Source organism: Eucyclogobius newberryi, unplaced genomic scaffold (assembly GCF_026437365.1).
Source record: "Eucyclogobius newberryi isolate DKJ021-1_F unplaced genomic scaffold, fEucNew1.0.hap1 SCAF_15, whole genome shotgun sequence".
Taxonomy (NCBI): domain Eukaryota; kingdom Metazoa; phylum Chordata; class Actinopteri; order Gobiiformes; family Gobiidae; genus Eucyclogobius; species Eucyclogobius newberryi.
Genome location: NW_027315779.1, coordinates 11,836,473 through 11,856,105, shown reverse-complemented (window position 1 = coordinate 11,856,105; position 19,633 = coordinate 11,836,473). Strand labels below are relative to the sequence as shown.

At 44.2% G+C, this 19,633-nt stretch overlaps 1 protein-coding gene across 2 annotated transcripts in view; it reads left to right on the top strand.

Annotated features, from left to right (window-relative positions):
• Positions 1-19,633, top strand: part of tcf7 (transcription factor 7) — an 88,660-nt gene that overhangs the window by 46,922 nt on the left and 22,105 nt on the right. For both annotated transcript variants that reach the window (XM_072446041.1, XM_072446040.1), the window contains one exon: positions 9,759-9,885. In XM_072446041.1, coding sequence (XP_072302142.1) covers positions 9,759-9,885 — 127 coding nt within the window. The remainder of the gene's footprint in view (positions 1-9,758; positions 9,886-19,633) is intronic.

Sequence of the window (19,633 nt, the reverse complement as noted above, 5' to 3'; positions counted from 1 at the left end):
ATTACATCAAAGATATAATTACTTCAAAGAGTGCGTTTCTTTCAGAATTCCAATTAGCCCGACGTGTTTGAGAGCGTCCGGAAATGTAGCGCGCATCCAAACATGAAACGCCTTTGATTCATCAGCAGATCGTCGTGGCTTTTATCTTTGCGTCAGAACACAGGTACAAGTCTGCACTTTAAGAGTGAATGTGAGTGAGAACGTCTCTGCCCACAGCTGGACATATAGACGTGTGTGTGTGTGTGTGTTTGTGTGTGTGTGTGTGTGTTTGTTTGTGTCTGTCTGTGTGTGTGTTTGTTTGTGTCTGTCTGTGCGTGTGTTTGTGTCTGTCTGTCTGTGTGTGTGTGTGTTGTGTGTGTTGTGTGTGTGTTTGTCTGTGTGTCTGTGTGTCTGTGTGTCTGTGTCTGTGTGTTTGTTTGTGTCTGTCTGTGCGTGTGTTTGTGTCTGTCTGTGTGTGTGTTTGTGTGTGCATGTGTGTGTGTGTGTGTGTTTGTGTGTGCATGCGTGTGTGGGTGTGTGCGTGCTTGTGTGTTTGTATCTGTCTGTGTGTGTGTGTTTGTGTGTGTGTTTGTTAGTGTGTCTGTCTGTGCGTGTGTGTGTGTGTAATCTGCTGTTGTATTGTTGTATTAGTATTATCGCAGTAGTTGATTGACCGATACATTCCGTGTGTTAAATATCGATAGATTTAGAGTTAGAAAATTGAACTTGTCTTCACCCTGTGTTTGGTGAAAGATAAACCCCGGACAGCTTCATTAATGATAGTACTTTGAGTGTTATTTCACTCTCCCGCTGTCTGTATGTATATATGCACGGCTATGCCAATGTTGCTAGCGTTGCTAACACAGAGCTAATGTAAACAAAAGCAGAAATTCACCCTTAAATGTCATAATTTTGACTTTATTTTGTGTATTCATACCTGTTTTAATATAAATTATAGTTTTACAACAATCAGGTTGCTATTTCTGGAGAAAAAGTAGAAACATCTGTAGAAAATAACAGGAAGTGACACTTATTACATCCCAACTTTTTAACTGCATCATTTACAATTTACAATTTTTGCATTACATGCTTATATGCACGGAACATGCAAGAGATGGGGAACGTATTCGTGAGCTACTTAGGGCAAATGAGTGCTTTTCGTCATCCCAATGTAAAGTGCTCGTTTAGTGCGCACTTTTGCACGGGCTTTGCCCGTTTACAACGGTAATGTTCCATTTTCCTACTACTAATTAGTATGCACGGGGCGTGCGTGAGTGAAGGAGTGCATTAGTGAGTGTTTGGAAGTGGGCGAGCGCTTTGCGCTCGATTTCGTGCGCACTTTCGCAGCCGTGCTTCGCACGGCCTTACGAGATTAATAGGCCTCTCGCCAGCTTGTGGCGCTCGGGCCTAATAATAATAAAGTAGCTCTCATATATTTTTGTTGAATAAATTGACCATAGATACGTTTTGGCTAGGGTTGCCAACCGTCCCGGATTGCCCGGGACGTCCCGAATTATGGGTGGTTTTGATTTGTCCCGTCCGGGACATCTCAAGTCCCGTATTCCTATCACAGCCTCGCCGGCCAATAATTGGCTACTGCAAACGCGCTACGCATACACCACGCGCCTCTCGAAGCTCCACTTCCTGGAATTACCGTGACAGACGCGCGTCTCAGCCAATCAGCGCGCACCGAGGTTAAATACCTGGCCTGTCCTCGCGCTCTGACTGCCACCGCCAGCTCAAGATCAAGTATTATTCAAATCCATAAAGGGAAACAGAAGGTAAAGCGTCAGTTCAGTTCAGTGTCTGCAGCATATGGTTATAGTCTAATGCTAACATGACATTTGAGAGAAACTTAATAATAATTAAAAATTGTCTTCACTATTCCCATGAACAATACATCCAAGCAAGTACAGTAGTGGTTTGCCAAAGATACACTGAAATTAGTAGGTTTATGGTATGGCTAATGACGCCTTGTAATTTCTGTAATTATTATTGGTCAGCTGTTGGCACCTGAAAGAAAGTGTCCCTCATTTGGGGTTGAGATAGTTGGCAACCCTAGTTTTGGCCCAGTGATTGCAAGCTAATTTCCTAGCGTGATGTCATCATTTACAACCAGGAAGTACAATTAGACGCCTAAAAATGAGCCTTGGGCTTTTTTTTTTTTTTTTTTTTTAATGTTAAATATATTTATCTTCACTTCATTTTAGTTCAATGAGACATTCAACCTGACATAGACACTTTAAATGGACTCGCAGTTTGACTGATTCGAACACTTTCCTCGTTGTGTCGTTCCCGTATGAAACTGGTGATTGTTTTTTTCCGACGTGGCGACTGTAACGCAGAAACTCTGAGAAAACGTCACCGACCTCCGAGGATGACTGGAACACATTGTTTTTTTCTATATGTCTGCCGAGTCGAACTAAACGCTACGAATTTAGGGATACGCCTGTGTTGATAAAGGGAAGTGCGTCAATGCTAACGCTTATGCTAATTTTGAGTCAAAACAAAGTATTCTACAAATAAAACCTATCAGGCAGTCTTTACTCTAAATTGTAATTGTTTAGGTTTTGTTCTATACTTTACATTTTAATAAAAGTTAGCGTTAGCTTGGAGAGACAGTCAGCTAGGGGGGAAAGCTATCGGCAGTCGCAGAGACATTCAGTTAACCTTAGATTGATCAATGTATTCTACCGAGGAGGTGTCTTTTGTATTCGAAATGAAAGCTTTTGTGAACCCGTCGTCTTTAATCTCACGTTCCTCGCCGGACAATGGCCTTGAAACACTTTTGGGAGAAGGAGCCGCGAATGAGATGCTAGCCTCACCTTTTCTGGCTTTGTGCGTCTCAAGTGCGGCAATCAAACCCTTTTATGGAGCAAAGGGGGCAGACACAAAGGGATCTGAGCCCGGGGAAGTGTGGCGTTTTGGGGAGCGAGTGGACTCCGGACGGCACTTCGCTCGCCGGCCATCAAAGACAAAACAAAACGGGGCATTTATGAAAGAGAATTAATGTCATGGATTAGATTAGAGTGTGTTGGATTTGTGAAGGAGAGAGAATGCATAATGTCGCACGTAATCGCAGGTTGAATTAATCGGAATTTAATGAAATGGAGATCAAATCGTTTCTAAAGTGTCAGCTTGTTTTTTTTGTATTTTTTCCTGGAGAAGTCTACAGCTAATCGTGTGTCAGTAAAAGCACGAGGTTTGGGCCAGAGTTTAGACTTTGGAGGAAGAAATTTGACTTTATTCATGTTAATAAATGGACCTGATTAAAAAGTCTCCTCTGTACATCTTGATCAAATTTAGATAGAAAGTTATTTAATTTGAAAAAAAAAAAAAAAAAAAAATACAATAAAATCAAGTCTAAACCAGGATCAGAATCAGAATTAGAACTAAACCCGGACCAGACTGAACCATCCAAACCTGGTCCACATCAGGTTCTAAACTGGGCCTTAACCAAGTTTAAACCAGACTATATTATAGGGCAAAACAAGAACTAAATGCTTTACTAAACCAGACCCAGACCAGGTTCAAAGCAGGTTTAAACCAAATGTGAACTAGACCAAGACTAAACGGGTCTCAACCAGGACTGAAACCTAAATAAACCAGGTCAAAACTTCAATCAGTTTTAAGCAGTTCAAAGCCAGGCCTTAACCAGGACTTAACCAGTCCTAAACCAGATGTGAACTAAACTAAACTTGGACTATAAATCAAGACTAAACAGACAGATCTTGTTTCACTAAACCAGTTTTAAACCAGGTCCAAACCATATGTGAACATGTTCTAAACCAGTATCTTTACTAAACGGGTCTTATCCAGGACTAAACCAGGTCTGGCTTTACTTAAACCGGTCCAAAGCAGGTCTTAATAAGGTCGAAACCTGTTGCAAACCAGATCTAAATCGGAACTAAATTTGGACTAAAAATCAGGACTAAATCGGTCTCGGCATAAACCGGATCTAGCCTTACTAAACCAGGTCTTAACCAGCTTTTCACCTTAACCAGGACTAAACCAGGCCTAAACCAAATGTAAACCAAACCTGGACCGCAAATCAGGACTGAACAGGGCTCGCTTTATTAAACCAGTTCCAAACTAAGTCTGCACCAGGACTAATCCAGGTCTAGTTTTACCAGAGCAGGACTAAAAAGCCGTCCTGCTCCATATGGCTACAATAACATGTCTACACTTTGTCCTAAATCAATCCGCACCAGAATTTACCCGAGAAAAACCTGTATTTACACGCAATTTGAATATGACTTTTTCCTCCCATAATATTTACTCTCGGCTGCGTGGGTGGCTTCCCCAAATTAAAGGGCCCCCATAGTTTCCCCGTATCCCTCTTTAACCGCCGCGGCAACGTATGCGGGCGCGCGGCGTTTGTGATGCCGGGCCTGCGTGTACCTACTCGCCCCGTCTTCAGGTGCTGCCACTTTTCCCCGTCTCGGAGGAGGTTAAACACAGAGCGTTTGAGTAATTACGGGTTAAAAACGCATGCTCCCCAAATGTGCGTTAAAAAAACACAACACACACACACAGGGAGAAAAGCGGCAAGGGTAGAAAAAGACACTTCAAGGCTCAGGCTAATTACCCCGAGGAAGAGGGCAGGACGAGCACAGCGTTTTGTGGCCCGAGTGCGGCGGCAAGGCGGCACGGCACGTCGGGGGGAGTCGTTTGAAGTCGCGACAGATGTGTGCTAATGTACATGTGCTAACAGTGCGGCGGGCGCGTCGGGGGAGCGATCAAGAGAAAAAGCTGTCAGGAATGGTTAGAAATGAGCCCGAAGTTTGGTTTCGGAGGCGCTCGCATGTTCTCCATTAGCGCCGTCGGCCTTTTGCGCTTTTAGTCAATCAGTTTGTCGATTTATCAGTCGACTAAATATTTTATTCAGCTTATAATAATATATATATTGGACAACAGCTAAAGGAAGGTGAGCAATGGTACCTATGTTCCCCGATACCTATGTTCCCCCTTTTCTATGAACGGGGGAACTACGCTAATACTAGCATAGGATACTGGTTCAGGTTCCACAGCCCCAAAAGTTGTGCATAAATGTATGGTTTTACAGCATAAAATATAGCAGCATTAAACCCAAACCTATATCTCGGGGAGCATAAGGCTGACCCTGTGAGCAATAGGTGTTGAAGTTGTGCCGCGTTTGATTATCAGGTATATTGTTCATAGTAGCGATGATTGTGATTATTCAGGTCACAATATAATTGTAAGGACCAAAAAATAATAATTGTGATCGTGTATTGATTTTAGTTCAATCTATCGTCCAAAACATAGATGTAAATGTAAAGAACTTTTTTTTATTTGGCGTTTTTGGTCAAATTTAACTTTCAAGTTCGTAGAGCCGGTCACAAACTTGTGGAACAGGAACATGTTAAACCACAGGAATAAACAAAAATGTAAGATTTGACTGTTGTTTGGTCGCAGACTCAACACTCAATTTTATATCGTGACATCCCTAGTTCAGAGTAAAACAATTAACAAAAAGCTTCAAATAAGAGAATAAGGTGATATTGTGATAATATGTGATGATTACAGACACTTATATTACCTAATTAAACCCTCAACTTGACATGTTTTTACACATTTCTCATTATTGGGATTATCTCCCAGCCCTACTGATATTCCATTTGACTTTAAAACACTGTGTCTCGGATGTAAAACACCAACAATGGAAGCATGGATGGATACATGTGAAATGTACTTTCGGCAGCAGCAAAAAGAGCAAAAAGAAACTGAAAATTGTTGACGGGAACAGAGCCGACTGGATGAAATAACTTGGACCAACTTTTTCAATTTGTGGAAAAACAAACAAACATATCGGTCGATCCCTTAAACTTGAAAACCGTGGTGCGCTGAAATGTCTCTGGAGAGAAGCACCGTCTGCATTTGACCCGTCCTTCAGTGTCCGGAGCAGTGGCACGGGCGGCATGTTTCACCCTCTAGAGCTTTATAATTTGAGGTTTCTCGGTCAGTCGCCTGTGTTGGTTTACAAGTCAGTCTTGGTTTAGTCCTGAAGGGCAGTCCTGGCTCAGTCCAGAGTTAGACGTGGTTTAGACCCGGTGTTACAGGCCCAGGTCTGGGTCCAGGCCAAGTCCAAGTAGAAAAGTGCTGCAGACATTAGCAGTAGCTCTATATTTATTTTAATTTTTTTGCTTTTTTACATTTTTTTATTAGAACATAGATTAACAAAAACAAAACAACAACAGAAAATAACAGATAAAAAAACACAGCGATCACACACAATGAACGATAAATAAAAGTACCGCATTTCCCCGAGTATAAGTCGCACTAGCCCAAAAATGCATAATAGAGAAGAAAAAAACACATATAAGTTGCACTGGAGTATGAAATGTGGTTGCAAGTGTGAAAATAACAAATAATATCACATATAAGTCGCTTCGGAGTATAAGTATAGAAGTATACATATAAGTATAAGTCACACCCCAGTCAAAACGAAAATATGGTAGACAATATGGGAGTGGCATCAGAAAAGAAACAATGAAAAAAGAAGAATTAGAGCATATTAAGTTCGGAATAATTGTCCCATTTTGTCCATTGTTTTTTAAATTTGTCTATTTTTTATTTCTTGAGTCCTGAGGTTATTGTTCCCGTTGTGCGTTTGTCTGCTATGTCATTAGTCCATTCCTTAATCGATGGAGCGGTTTGAGTCGTCCATTATTTTTTACGAGGGCCTATTTTTTATTCAAATCCACGTTGCAATCTGATTAGTAAAGCTAATATCTCTCTCACTCTCACTTCCAGGTAATAGTTAGATGTTGCCTGTAACTGGAACTCAAAGACACACAGAATAATAGATAAAACACAGAAAACTCTCGCAAACGTTCAGGTTGTCCGTACGGTACAGTCAGTGTTTCTCAGCGTGTTGTCCTATCGCTGCAGATTCTTGAGCAGATTCTTGGCCTAGGACTGTTTACCCCCGGGTCTGACCAAACTATACCCAGGTTTGGTCTGGGCAGGGGTTAATCTGGCCTGTTACACCGGTCGTTTCCTAGTTGAGCCCAGACAACCCAACGTACATTTCGGAATCACTACTCACCCGCCTCCTCCACCGTTCCTGGCTTGACCCCGACGCTTCCCCCGCTTTCCCCACTGCTTCTATTTGTTTACATTTTGTGCATCTCCCCAACTCTTTGAAAGTGGATATTTGCTGATCCCCACGATGATAAATATTTCCGACTAAAGTTGGGGCGAATGATTTTGTTTCCGCGCGTGATTTGCATGTTTTTTTTTTCCGGAGCGCGGACGGTCTGCGGCGCGAGGCGTTTGATTTCGGGCTCGGCGCGGCCCTCCCGCTGGGAGACAAAGTGAATACCTTATCAGCGCGAGGCAGCGTTTTCCACAGCGCGTTAGCCGATTCAAACGCACTTTCGAGACCGTCGCTCTCACAACACAGGGGTTAAAAAGGAGGCTACGCTAAGGAGGCTAAGCTAAGATCAAACTGCACTTGTTTTAAAAGGGCAGATTGGTGTGGGATGACAGAAAACCTAAACATAACGCTGAATAAATAAGTGGGACTGAACTTATCAATCAATATATGAGAGAAAGATCAATATTTGGGGCTCAGTATTTATGGGGTGTGTTTTGTTTGGGCTTTGGGGAATGTTAAAATGTTAAATTAGATTTGAGTAATAGAGAGTGAAATAAGTAACTTTTATTGCTCTTTATGGGGCACCAACCAACTACAAAACTGGTCACAGATTTTTTTAGTAGTTTCAATAATATCGTGACATTTCTTGTAGCATATCAAAATATGTTATTGTGATAGGCCTTTAAGTTAAAATAAGTTTAAGAAACATAAGCTCACTGGAAATCTGTATTGTAAGTAGACAAAATGCAAGCCGAACCTAGCAATTTAGGCAAAGCTGTTGTGAGCATTATTTGTTTCACAGATAAATGTGGAGTTGTTGACTGAATTGTCTTTATTGTAGTGAAGATAAGATCCGCAGACGATCCATTCATTCATTATTTTTTGTGTGAATGAAATTAAACAAACTATAGACAATACTTATGAATGCCCAGATGTCCTAAAATACACTGCCTGTCAAAAAAACAACATTGCTGCACACATTTGCTATGGCTTTGTTTCAATAACATCTATTCCATGACCACGGGATTCGTCTTTCCACACGGTTGTTTCAGAAAAGTTTAAATCCAGGTGGCGACTTTTTTTCTATTTCATTTTATACCGGCGTGTACAGTATAGAATGTTAAGATGTTTTATTGCATTATTTAATTAATTTAAATACCATTAGGCATGGAAATAACACATGTAATAATAATATAACCAATAAACTTTTACCTTATAATATATAGGCCAATACCGGTATTTGTCCCTTATTTAGCAAACGGAGGGCAAACACTGCTCTAGATTATTCCGTTTATTTATAATCGTGATAATACAGGTCAAAATATAATCATGAGAACAGAAAAGATGATAACTGTGAGAGTTTAACAGGCAAATTCATGGTCTGGATATACAATGTAGGCGGAGTGTGGTAAAGCCGTGAGCGCTGTTCCTTCTGTAACTGTACACTGGTCTCCTGTGAGTCCTCAGAACGCTGAAATTACACAAACGTCTATACAAATCCACCCACCGCGTCCAAAGCGTTTACTGCGCCTCCCTCCGAGCCAAAACACAGCTCTCCGGCCACCGCACACGGCAGTTCAAACAGTGGTGTGTGGCTCGCCGACCGCCGATGACGAGCCAGAACCTCCGCGGCGTCATTGGTGTCTAGAAACAAAACGGCCGACATTTGTAAACGCGAACATGGACGAAAACCGGCATGAATACCAAATCTTTGATCCAAGACGGTGCATCACTAACTGCGGGGAGGTTTTACTTCTACTTGGGTAGTATATTTGAGGGTGTAATGCTTTCTTGTCATGAAGTTTTGATCACTTTTCCTGCTGTGACAAAAGCTTTGTGATGATGTAATTACCGCGGGTGGAAATGAGCTTCCAAACCTGTAATCTGGAACAAGCATCTTTTTTTTTTTTATGATTACTGTACGTTCGACCAAAGTCCAGCCACTTAACTGACCCAGAGAGAAGAAAAGCACAGGTAAATTGCATATTTGTGTGTGAAAAGGCAGAGTAATTTCACAAATCTCCAGCTGACTCTCGGTCATCTTCTGCTGCGGTCCAATTAAACCCTTAAAAACCCCAATAAAGTAATTAAAGTCGTCTAATGCAAATGACGAAGTTGACTAAGACCGTCGACCAATTAATCGGTCGTAACTAACAGCCAACAGCCCCAGGCCTGTTGACATAAATAAATGCAATTAAATAAAATAACATTTTTTTTGCACTGCTCCTTCAAATACGAGAGGTTTTTCACATTTTTGTGTTGATTATTATGCTTTATTTAATGTTTTGTCCTTCCAGGTAAATTAGGTTTATACATTATACATCAGTTGTTAAGAGCGTATATTAGTTCAACTTACGGGAATAAACTTTGTTCTCTCTCTATTCTATCTCTATTTGTGACCAAGACTAAGGAAAATGTTCATAACATTTCAAAAATAAGTTTTTGAATAAAGATTTGAAAGAACTCAAAACTCAACCCAAAAGACTTGGGCTAGACTTTGTTAAACTTCTCAGTGTGTTAACTTTATTTGAGTAAAAAAGCACTTGAGGGTTGTAAAGACCTCCATAGATAAATGCTGATTGATTGATTGATTGATTGATTCATTGATTGATTCATTAATTCATTGATTGATTGACTTGTGTGTTTGTGTCACTTGCAGTCGAACAAAGTGTCGGTGGTGCAACAGTCTCATGGGATGCACCCGCTCTCGTCTCTGCTGCCGTACAGCAACGACCCGTTCAGCGCCAGCCCGCCCCACCTGCCCACGGACATGAGCCAGAAAACAGGTACCGGTACATACCCTCTCTAGTGTCAGCTACACCTGTCTCACATGTCTCACCTGTCCTACCTGTCTCATCTGTCCCACCTGCACCATCTGTACCACCTGTCTCATCTGCCCCATCTGCCCCATCTGCCCCACCTGTACCATCTGCCCCACCTGTACCATCTGCCCCACCTGTCTCATCTGCCCCACCTGTCCCATCTGCCCCACCTGTCTCATCTGCCCCACCTGTCCCATCTGTCCCACCTGCACCATCTGCCCCACCTGTCTCATCTGCCCCACCTGTCCCATCTGCCCCACCTGTCCCACCTGTAACATCTGTACCACCTGTCCCATCTGTCCCACCTGTACCATCTGTACCATCTGTACCATCTGTACCACCTGTCCCATCTGTCCCACCTGTACCATCTGTACCACCTGTCTCATCTGCCCCACCTGCCCCACCTGTCCCACCTGTAACATCTGTACCACCTGTCCCATCTGTCCCACCTGTCTCATCTGCCCCACCTGTCTCATCTGCCCCACCTGTCCCATCTGCCCCACCTGTACCATCTGTACCACCTGTCCCATCTGTCCCACCTGTCCCATCTGTACCACCTGTAACATCTGCCCCACCTGTCCCATCTGCCCCACCTGTACCATCTGTACCACCTGTACCATCTGTACCACCTGTCCCATCTGTCCCACCTGTACCATCTGTACCACCTGTCTCATCTGCCCCACCTGCCCCACCTGTCCCACCTGTAACATCTGTACCACCTGTCCCATCTGTCCCACCTGTCTCATCTGCCCCACCTGTCTCATCTGCCCCACCTGTCCCATCTGCCCCACCTGTACCATCTGTACCACCTGTCCCATCTGTCCCACCTGTCCCATCTGTCCCACCTGTACCATCTGTACCACCTGTCTCATCTGCCCCACCTGTCTCATCTGCCCCACCTGTCCCATCTGTACCACCTGTCCCATTTGCCCCACCTGTACCATCTGTACCACCTGTCCCATTTGCCCCACCTGTCCCACCTTGAATTCAACAAAATAAAGGTTTTACCATTTATTTTTATTTGTCAAAATAGAAAATCCAGTATGATGTCATGATTTATAAAATGGACATTTAAAGTGTCGATGGAGGTGAAGAAGTTGGACAAACTTCCCATAGATTTATCAGAGGAAAACCTGTGTCATTTGGAGCTCTGTTCCAACTGAATCATGGGAAAGTACATGATATCTACATTGAGACCAAATACAAGTTGAAATGTGATGACTGAAGGCTTCTAGGTCGAGAGTATTTACAAAGAAAGTGTATTATTGACAAAAATCTGAAATAGTTTCTTTTTTTTGACATTTTGTTATACAAGCTCTTTTCGTGTGTGTACAGCCCAGATAGCGCTTACTATTATTTTGTATCATTTGAACGCTAAAGCTGGACAAGATTAACCTCTGCTCTTTATTCAAACTAGAGTCTACATCTCCATAGTGGTAGCCTTTTAAACCCCCTCAGTCTGAGCTGGAGCACACATGCAGCCCATTCCCCTCGCTTTCCTCCTCCTGCCTGCCTGTGTGAAGTGGCAGCTCTGAAGTGGGCGAAAAGAAGGAAAAAAAAGAGAACAAGATGGAAACGATTAGATTAGAGTCGTCGGTCGCGCACACGTTTCTGCTCAGACTGGGACGAACAAACCAAATGCACCCTTTCCATCGATTCTTGAGTGTTTGAGTTAATCCTGGTTTAGACCTGATTTATTCCTGGTTTAGTCTTTGTTTAGTCCTGGTTTAGCCCTGGTTTAGTCCTGGTTTAGCCCTGGTTTAGTCCTGGTTTAGTCCTGGTTTAGTCCTGGTTTAGCCCTGGTTTAGCCCTGGTTTAGTCATGGTTTAGTCCTGGTTTAGTCCTGGTTTAGTCCTGGTTTAGCCCTGGTTTAGTCCTGGTTTAGACCTGATTTATTCCTGGTTTAGTCTTAGTTTAGTCCTGTTTTAGCCCTGGTTTAGTCCTGGTTTAGCCCTGGTTTAGTCCTGGTTTAGTCCTGGTTTAGCCCTGGTTTAGTCATGGTTTAGTCCTGGTTTAGTCCTGGTTTAGCCCTGGTTTAGCCCTGGTTTAGTCCTGGTTTAGCCCTGGTTTAGTCTTGGTTTAGTCCTGGTTTAGCCCTGGTTTAGTCCTGGTGTAGCCCTGGTTTAGCCTTAGTTTAGTCCTGGTTTAGACCTGGTTTAGCCCTGGTTTAGCCTTGGTTTAGTCCTGGTTTAGCCCTGGTTTAGCCCTGGTTTAGTCCTGGGTTAGCCTTGGTTTAGTCCTGGTTTAGCCCTGGGTTAGCCCTGGTTTAGTCCTGGTTTAGCCCTTGGTTTAGCCCTGGTTTAGTCCTGGTGTAGCCCTGGTTTAGTCTTGGTTTAGTCCTGGTTTAGCCCTGGTTTAGTCCTGGTTTAGCCCTGGGTTTAGCCCTGGTTTAGCCCTGGTTTAGCCCTGGTTTAGTCCTGGTTTAGCCCTGGGTTAGCCCTGGTTTAGTCCTGGTGTAGCCCTGGTTTAGCCTTAGTTTAGTCCTGGTTTAGACCTGGTTTAGCCTTGGTTTAGCCCTGGTTTAGCCCTGGTTTAGCCCTGGTTTAGTCCTGGTTTAGCCCTGGGTTAGCCCTGGTTTAGTCCTGGTGTAGCCCTGGTTTAGCCTTAGTTTAGTCCTGGTTTAGACCTGGTTTAGCCTTGGTTTAGCCCTGGTTTAGCCCTGGTTTAGCCCTGGTTTAGCCCTGGTTTAGTCCTGGTTTAGCCCTGGGTTAGCCCTGGTTTAGTCCTGGTTTAGCCCTGGGTTAGCCCTGGTTTAGTCCTGGTTTAGTCTTTCCCAAAGAGGTTTTTTTTGTAGTTTTTCCTGGCCGAGAAGGAGAGTCTAAGGACAGAGGACCCTGGGACATCGTCCCTCGCCACCACAGACATTGTTGATTCATTTCTCCCTGTGGCCCTCAGAGGCAACTGTTGTTGTGATTTTGGGCCTTACAAAAATAAATTGATTTGATTTGATTTGATTTAGTCCTGGTTTAGCCCTGGTTTAGCCTTGGTTTAGTCCTGGTTTATTCCTGGTTTATTCCTGGTTTAACCCTGGTTTAGTCCTGGTTTAGCCCTGGTTTGGTCCTGGTTTATTCCTGGTTTAGTCCTGGTTTAGTCCTGTTTTAGTCCTGGTTTAGTCCTAGTCCACATACTCATTATTATTCAGTATTACTATAGTCCAATCATAGCTGTAACTTTACGTAGAAAGTAGTTGCAACACTCCAGAACACAAGTACCTCTGACATCGTTTACATAGTTTCTGCTCGTTACAAAGTCAAGCGAGAATTTATCCTGCAGCACCTGAACGCCTCATGAGGTTCATGAAGAGGTCAGCGGTTTGTCACAAGACACAAACATCTGCCCCGTCTGAGCCGCTCCTCTGCATCTTCTACTCCGTCTGACCTACTCCTCTGCATCTTCTGCCCCGTCTGACCTTCTCCTCTGCATCTTCTGCTCCATCTGACCTTCTCCGCTGCATCTTCTACTCCGTCTGACCTACTCCTCTGCATCTTCTGCCCCGTCTGACCTTCTCCTCTGCATCTTCTGCTCCATCTGACCTTCTCCTCTGCATCTTCTACTCCGTCTGACCTACTCCTCTGCATCTTCTGCCCCGTCTGACCTTCTCCTCTGCATCTTCTGCCCCGTCTGAGCCGCTCCTCTGCATCTTCTGCCCCGTCTGAGCCGCTCCTCTGCATCTTCTACTCCGTCTGACCTACTCCTCTGCATCTTCTACTCCGTCTGACCTACTCCTCTGCATCTTCTGCCCCGTCTGACCTTCTCCTCTGCATCTTCTGCTCCATCTGACCTTCTCCTCTGCATCTTCTACTCCGTCTGACCTACTCCTCTGCATCTTCTGCCCCGTCTGACCTTCTCCTCTGCATCTTCTGCTCCATCTGACCTTCTCCTCTGCATCTTCTACTCCGTCTGACCTACTCCTCTGCATCTTCTGCCCCCTCTGACCTTCTCTGCATCTTCTGCCCCGTCTGAGCCGCTCCTCTGCATCTTCTGCCCCGTCTGAGCTTCTCCTCTGCATCTTCTGCTTCGTCTGACCTTCTCCTCTGCATCTTCTGCCCCGTCTGACCTTCTCCTCTGCATCTTCTGCCCCGTCTGAGCCGCTCCTCTGCATCTTCTGCCCCGTCTGAGCCGCTCCTCTGCATCTTCTGCCCCGTCTGAGCTTCTCCTCTGCATCTTCTGCTTCGTCTGACCTTCTCCTCTGCATCTTCTGCCCCGTCTGACCTTCTCCTCTGCATCTTCTGCTCCGTCTGAGCCGCTCCTCTGCATCTTCTGCCCCGTCTGAGCCGCTCCTCTGCATCTTCTGCCCCATCTGAGCTTCTCCTCTGCATCTTCTGTCCCGTCTGAGCTTCTCCTCTGCATCTTCTTTCCCGTCTGAGCTTCTCCTCTGCATCTTCTGCTTCGTCTGACCTTCTCCTCTGCATCTTCTGCCCCGTCTGACCTTCTCCTCTGCATCTTCTGTCCCGTCTGACCTTCTCCTCTGCATCTTCTGTCCCGTCTGAGCCGCTCCTCTGCATCTTCTGCCCCGTCTGAGCCGCTCCTCTGCATCTTCTGTCCCGTCTGAGCTTCTCCTCTGCATCTTCTGCCCCATCTGACCTTCTCCTCTGCATCTTCTGCTCCGTCTGAGCCGCTCCTCTGCATCTTCTGCTCCGTCTGACCTTCTCCTCTGCATCTTCTGCTTTGTCTGACCTTCTCCTCTGCATCTTCTGCTTTGTCTGACCTTCTCCTCTGCATCTTCTGCTGAAGAAGGTGTTGTGAATAGCGGTTGACCTTTTCTCAGTGTCAACACCCTTTTCTTCACTGTTGATGACCAAAACCTGATTCATGTTAAAACCAGGCAAAACAAGGTGTAAATAAGGCACCTGAAGTTTACATATTTAACTGTGATGATGACTTTAAGAACTTATATTTTAAACAAAACCAATGTATAATATTTGTCATGCTGCTGTGCCCAGTATTTGCTGATCCCAATAATCATAATTATTATTATAAAATCCACCTCAAGGCCCACAGAGAGTTCACAAATTAACTTTTCCCTTTTGAAAAAATAAAATATGTTTATCTGAGATTTTAAGTCAAAGTGCAATACAGATAAAATGTTGTCTTATTGTTATTGAAATCATTTGTTGCACGGTTTTGCAATCATACAATGATTTTATTTTCTCTCTCTCTCTCTCTCTCTCTCTCTCTCTTTCTACCAACACTCCTTTCTCCTTCATTCCCCCTATTTCTCCTTCCTCTAGCCCACCTCTCTGTCTCTATCACTCTTCTTTCCCCTTCCTTCTCTCTCTCTCTCTCTCTCTCTCTCTCTATCTCTATCTCTATCTCTTTCTCTCTCCCACATCCCCTTCCCCTCCTTCTTTCTCCTCCTCTCTCTCTTTCTTCACTCCCCCTCCCTCTTTCTTTTGCTCTTTTCTTGTCCTGTGAGTTTGGAGCAGGTGGGTTACTCTGTCATTAAGACCTGACTCACTCCAAACGTCGCACAGACACTGACACACCTATGTCGTAAAACTATGGTCCTGGTTTAGACCCGGTTTATACCTGGTTTAGACCTGGTTTAGTCCTGGTTTAGGCCTGGTTTAGTCCTGGTTTAATCCTGGTTTGGACCTGGTTTAGCCCTGGTTTAGTCCTGGTTTGCATCTGGTTTAGCCCTGGTTTAGTCCTGGTTTGGACCTGGTTTAGACCTGGTTTAGCCCTGGTTTGGACCTGGTTTAGCCCTGGTTTAATCCTGGTTTGGACCTGGTTTAGCCCTGGTTTAGTCCTGGTTTGCATCTGGTTTAGCCCTGGTTTAGTCCTGGTTTGGACCTGGTTTAGACCTGGTTTAGCCCTGGTTTGGACCTGGTTTAGCCCTGGTTTGGACCTGGTTTGGTCCTGATTTGGACTTGGTTTAGACCTGGTTGGTTTAGCCCTGGTTTGTACCTGGTTTAGACCTAGTTTGGTCCTCTTTAGTCCTAGTTTGGATCTGGTTTAGACCTGGTTTAGTCTTGGTTCAGACCTGGTTTTAATCTTGATTCGTTTTTTTCAGTTAATTTGAACTTGTTTTATCCAAATGCTAACATGCTTCGGTCCCAGAACATCGTCCGTTCGGTTCTGTTCACACTTAAAGTCCACATGACATGTTCTCCTGGGTTAGTTTGGTGGTATAGAACCTGTGGTAAATATGTATCATAGTTTTACTTCTGACACAATTTATGAAAAATAAAAGTTTAAAATTGCAAGAAGTTGAGCTAAGTTCTAAAATTGAATCCCTCTGTGATGTCATCAAAAGGCGACGTGCCATTAAAACACACACAGTTTACACTTAATTGACACTTTTCTGACAGTTTAAACAAAATAAAGGTGTTACATGGTATTATAGTTTGTCAAAGCAGCACTGTTGTGTCATTTATATGGATTTTGGCTCTTGTTTACCATCTGGTTGCTAGGTAACAGCTGTAGAATTACCTCTACCTATGTCATATTTGCTGCCCATGTCCAACCAGGAAGTACAATTATAAACTTTACAAAAAACTGGGGACAAATTGGCAAAATGTTTAGTAAAACCTGAAATATAGCTGTTTTTAATAAGTTTTAGTGAAATATGAAGTCTATCCTGCCACATAGACTTAACTGTGAGTGAGCTCGTCTTTCCACAGATCCGGCCTGTAACTCTGCCAAGTGGTGTGGACAGAAGCGGAAGTTATATTAAAAATAAATCAATGCATACCATTGCAAAGGAAATGCGCAAAATTAGAATATCGAGTGTATTGTCTGCAATTAAACTGCGACAAATGAACATAAACAGCAATAGCATCTCCATGGAGACAAGACCCTTCACCTGAAAAGTAAAGTGCACCGTTAAACATGACTTTGTTCATAACCAATGCCTCTTAAAGGGCAATTTATTTTTGTAGCGCTGGATGAAATACAACACTCATTACTCTCAGCACTAAACCTCTGTGTTCAAACTGAAACTTTATTGTTAACAACTGACGACAGTATAAACCTGCCACACTGTCGTCTCTTCGAACGCGTCACAACGAAACGCGCTCAATGTTCAACGCCGTCCCCACTTTCGCTTTTGTGGTTTTCGTTTTTACACATTTTTGTGGCGTGTGACCTGAGCCCTTTCCTTCCTGTCTTTTCATCTGCCGTGAGAAAAATCGGAAATGTTATTTTTTTTTTTGTCTTCATAGCGTAGGCGCATTCCCACTTCGTCCGAGAACCTTTTGCCGTTTCCGTTTTCCCCCGATTTCCCCCGTAAAATTCTGGACAGAAAAGTTGCATCAAAACAAAACCAAGGTGACTCAGATGAGGTCATTCTGCGTACGCTAAAGCCACAGGGAGTTTACAGTGAGTTTAATTAACATAAAATACAGGAAATAATCAGCGGTGAGTCATTAAACTTTTTCAGAGGACGTTTTAAGTTTGATTTCCTGTATGTTTTTACTCCATTACATTTACTTGAGTAGATTTTTTTTAGCACTTTTTCTGACAACATTCTTTTACTTCTGCTTGAGTAATATTTTGTTTGAAGTAAGAGTCACAAGTAAAAGTGACAAACGAAGCTTTATGTTGACAATATATGATTTGTTTCGGTAATTCTTCGCTTCTGTTCGTTGGAAATTCCAGAATTTGTGCGTTACTTTTATGTTTTGTCTGTCCACGTGACCCGCACACCACCGGCGGCCATCTTGGTTCAGGTCGCTAACGTAAACAAATGTGAACGGCTCATTTATCAGAACAGTTCTAATTGTTACTGTCAGCTGTGGTTCTGACATTTATACGACGACAAATTAAGTCGCACAAAAGCACAGCTGCATTTTAAAAGGTAAATTTGTAGCGAATTGGGTAGAAAATGCTAGTAAATGATTAGCATCGTGATTAGCATACAGGCTAAACATAATGGACTTGAAGGACTGAAATATGTCTTGTTGGTGTCTGAAACTTTCCCCGTGTGTCGTAAAAATGCGGCACAACGTATCAATGAAGTTTTAAATAAATTAAGTTTTATTTTGAGCTTTTTGTACGTACTTTGATGAAGGTCATTGTCAGGCAAAAGTACAAAAAGTAAACACTCGTCACTTCCTGTAGAAACAGTTTAGCTGGAAACGTTGGCATGAACCAATTACATTAACTCATAAATCATGAATCTGATTTCTTACAAGCATTTTATACACAAACTTGTATAGTTCCTCTAAATACTTTTTACGCTTCTACTTATTTTTCTCTGACTTTTGCTTCTACTTCAGTAATATACAGATTTTCATCACTCTGAAAAGTGAAAACTGAAGAAAAACTGATCTGGATTAAGGTCTTTACGACTATAAATCAAGTCAGAAGCTTGATCTAGTTCTGGTTTAGTTCTGGTCTAGTTCTGGTTCAGCAGTTCTGGTCTAGTTCTAGTTAAGTTCTGGTCTTGTTCTGGTTTAGTTCTGATCTAGTCTGGTCTAGTTCTGGTTTAGTTCTGGTCTAGTTCTGTTTTAGTTCTGGTCTAGTTCTGGTTCAGTTCTGGTCTAGTTCTGGTCTAGTTCTAGTTCTTGTCTAGTTCTGGTGTAGTTCTGGTTCAGTTCTGGATCCGTTCTGGTCTAGTTCTAGTTCTTGTCTACTTCTGGTTCAGTTCTGGACTACTTCTGGTCTAGTTCTCGTCCAATTCTGGTCTAGTTCTTGTCTAGTTCTGGGTTTACGGTCCAGGACTTTGGGACAAGACGGCGATGACTCAGTCCACATTCCTGTCATTTAGATTTACAACCCCAGCACACCCACCCTCACCCCTCTCTCACCCCTCTCTCACCCACCCTCACCCCTCTCTCACCCATCCACACCCATCCTCACCCCTCTCTCACCCACCCTCACCCCTCTCTCACCCCTCTCTCACCCACCCTCACCCCTCTCTCACCCATCTTCACCCACCCTCACCCCTCTCTCACCCCTCTCTCACCCATCTTCACCCACCCTCACCCCTCTCTCACCCCTCTCTCACCCATCCTCACCCACCCTCACCCCTCTCTCACCCATCCACACCCATCCTCACCCCTCTCTCACCCCTCTCTCACCCATCCTCACCCACCCTCACCCACCCTCACCCCTCTCTCACCCCTCTCTCACCCCTCTCTCACCCATCTTCACCCACCCTCACCCCTCTCTCACCCCTCTCTCACCCATCCTCACCCACCCTCACCCCTCTCTCACCCATCCACACCCATCCTCACCCCTCTCTCACCCCTCTCTCACCCATCCTCACCCACCCTCACCCACCCTCACCCCTCTCTCACCCCTCTCTCACCCATCCTCACCCCTCTCTCACCCATCCTCACCCCTCTCTCACCCCTCTCTCACCCCTCTCTCACCCATCCTCACCCCTCTCTCACCCCTCTCTCACCCATCCTCACCCCTCTCTCACCCATCCTCACCCCTCTCTCACCCATCCTCTCCCCTCTCTCACCCCTTCACCTCTCCCCTTTCCTGCCCTCTTCCTCTTTTGCTCTCTCTCCTTTCTGCCCCCTCTCTCCCCCTCTCCTCCCCCCTCGCCCCGGGACAGGTCCAGATTACAGTGATCGCACACACATTCCTGCTCAAACTGCTACGTGCCGCTGTTGACAAATGACTTCCTTTGAACCCAGATTTGGTGGAAGCGTCTGACCAGATATTTCTGTTTGCTCAATGGCACGAGGGAAGAAGAATGGTATTGAAGGAAGAAGAATAGTTCTGAGGGAAGAAGAATAGTTCTGAGAGAAGAAAAATG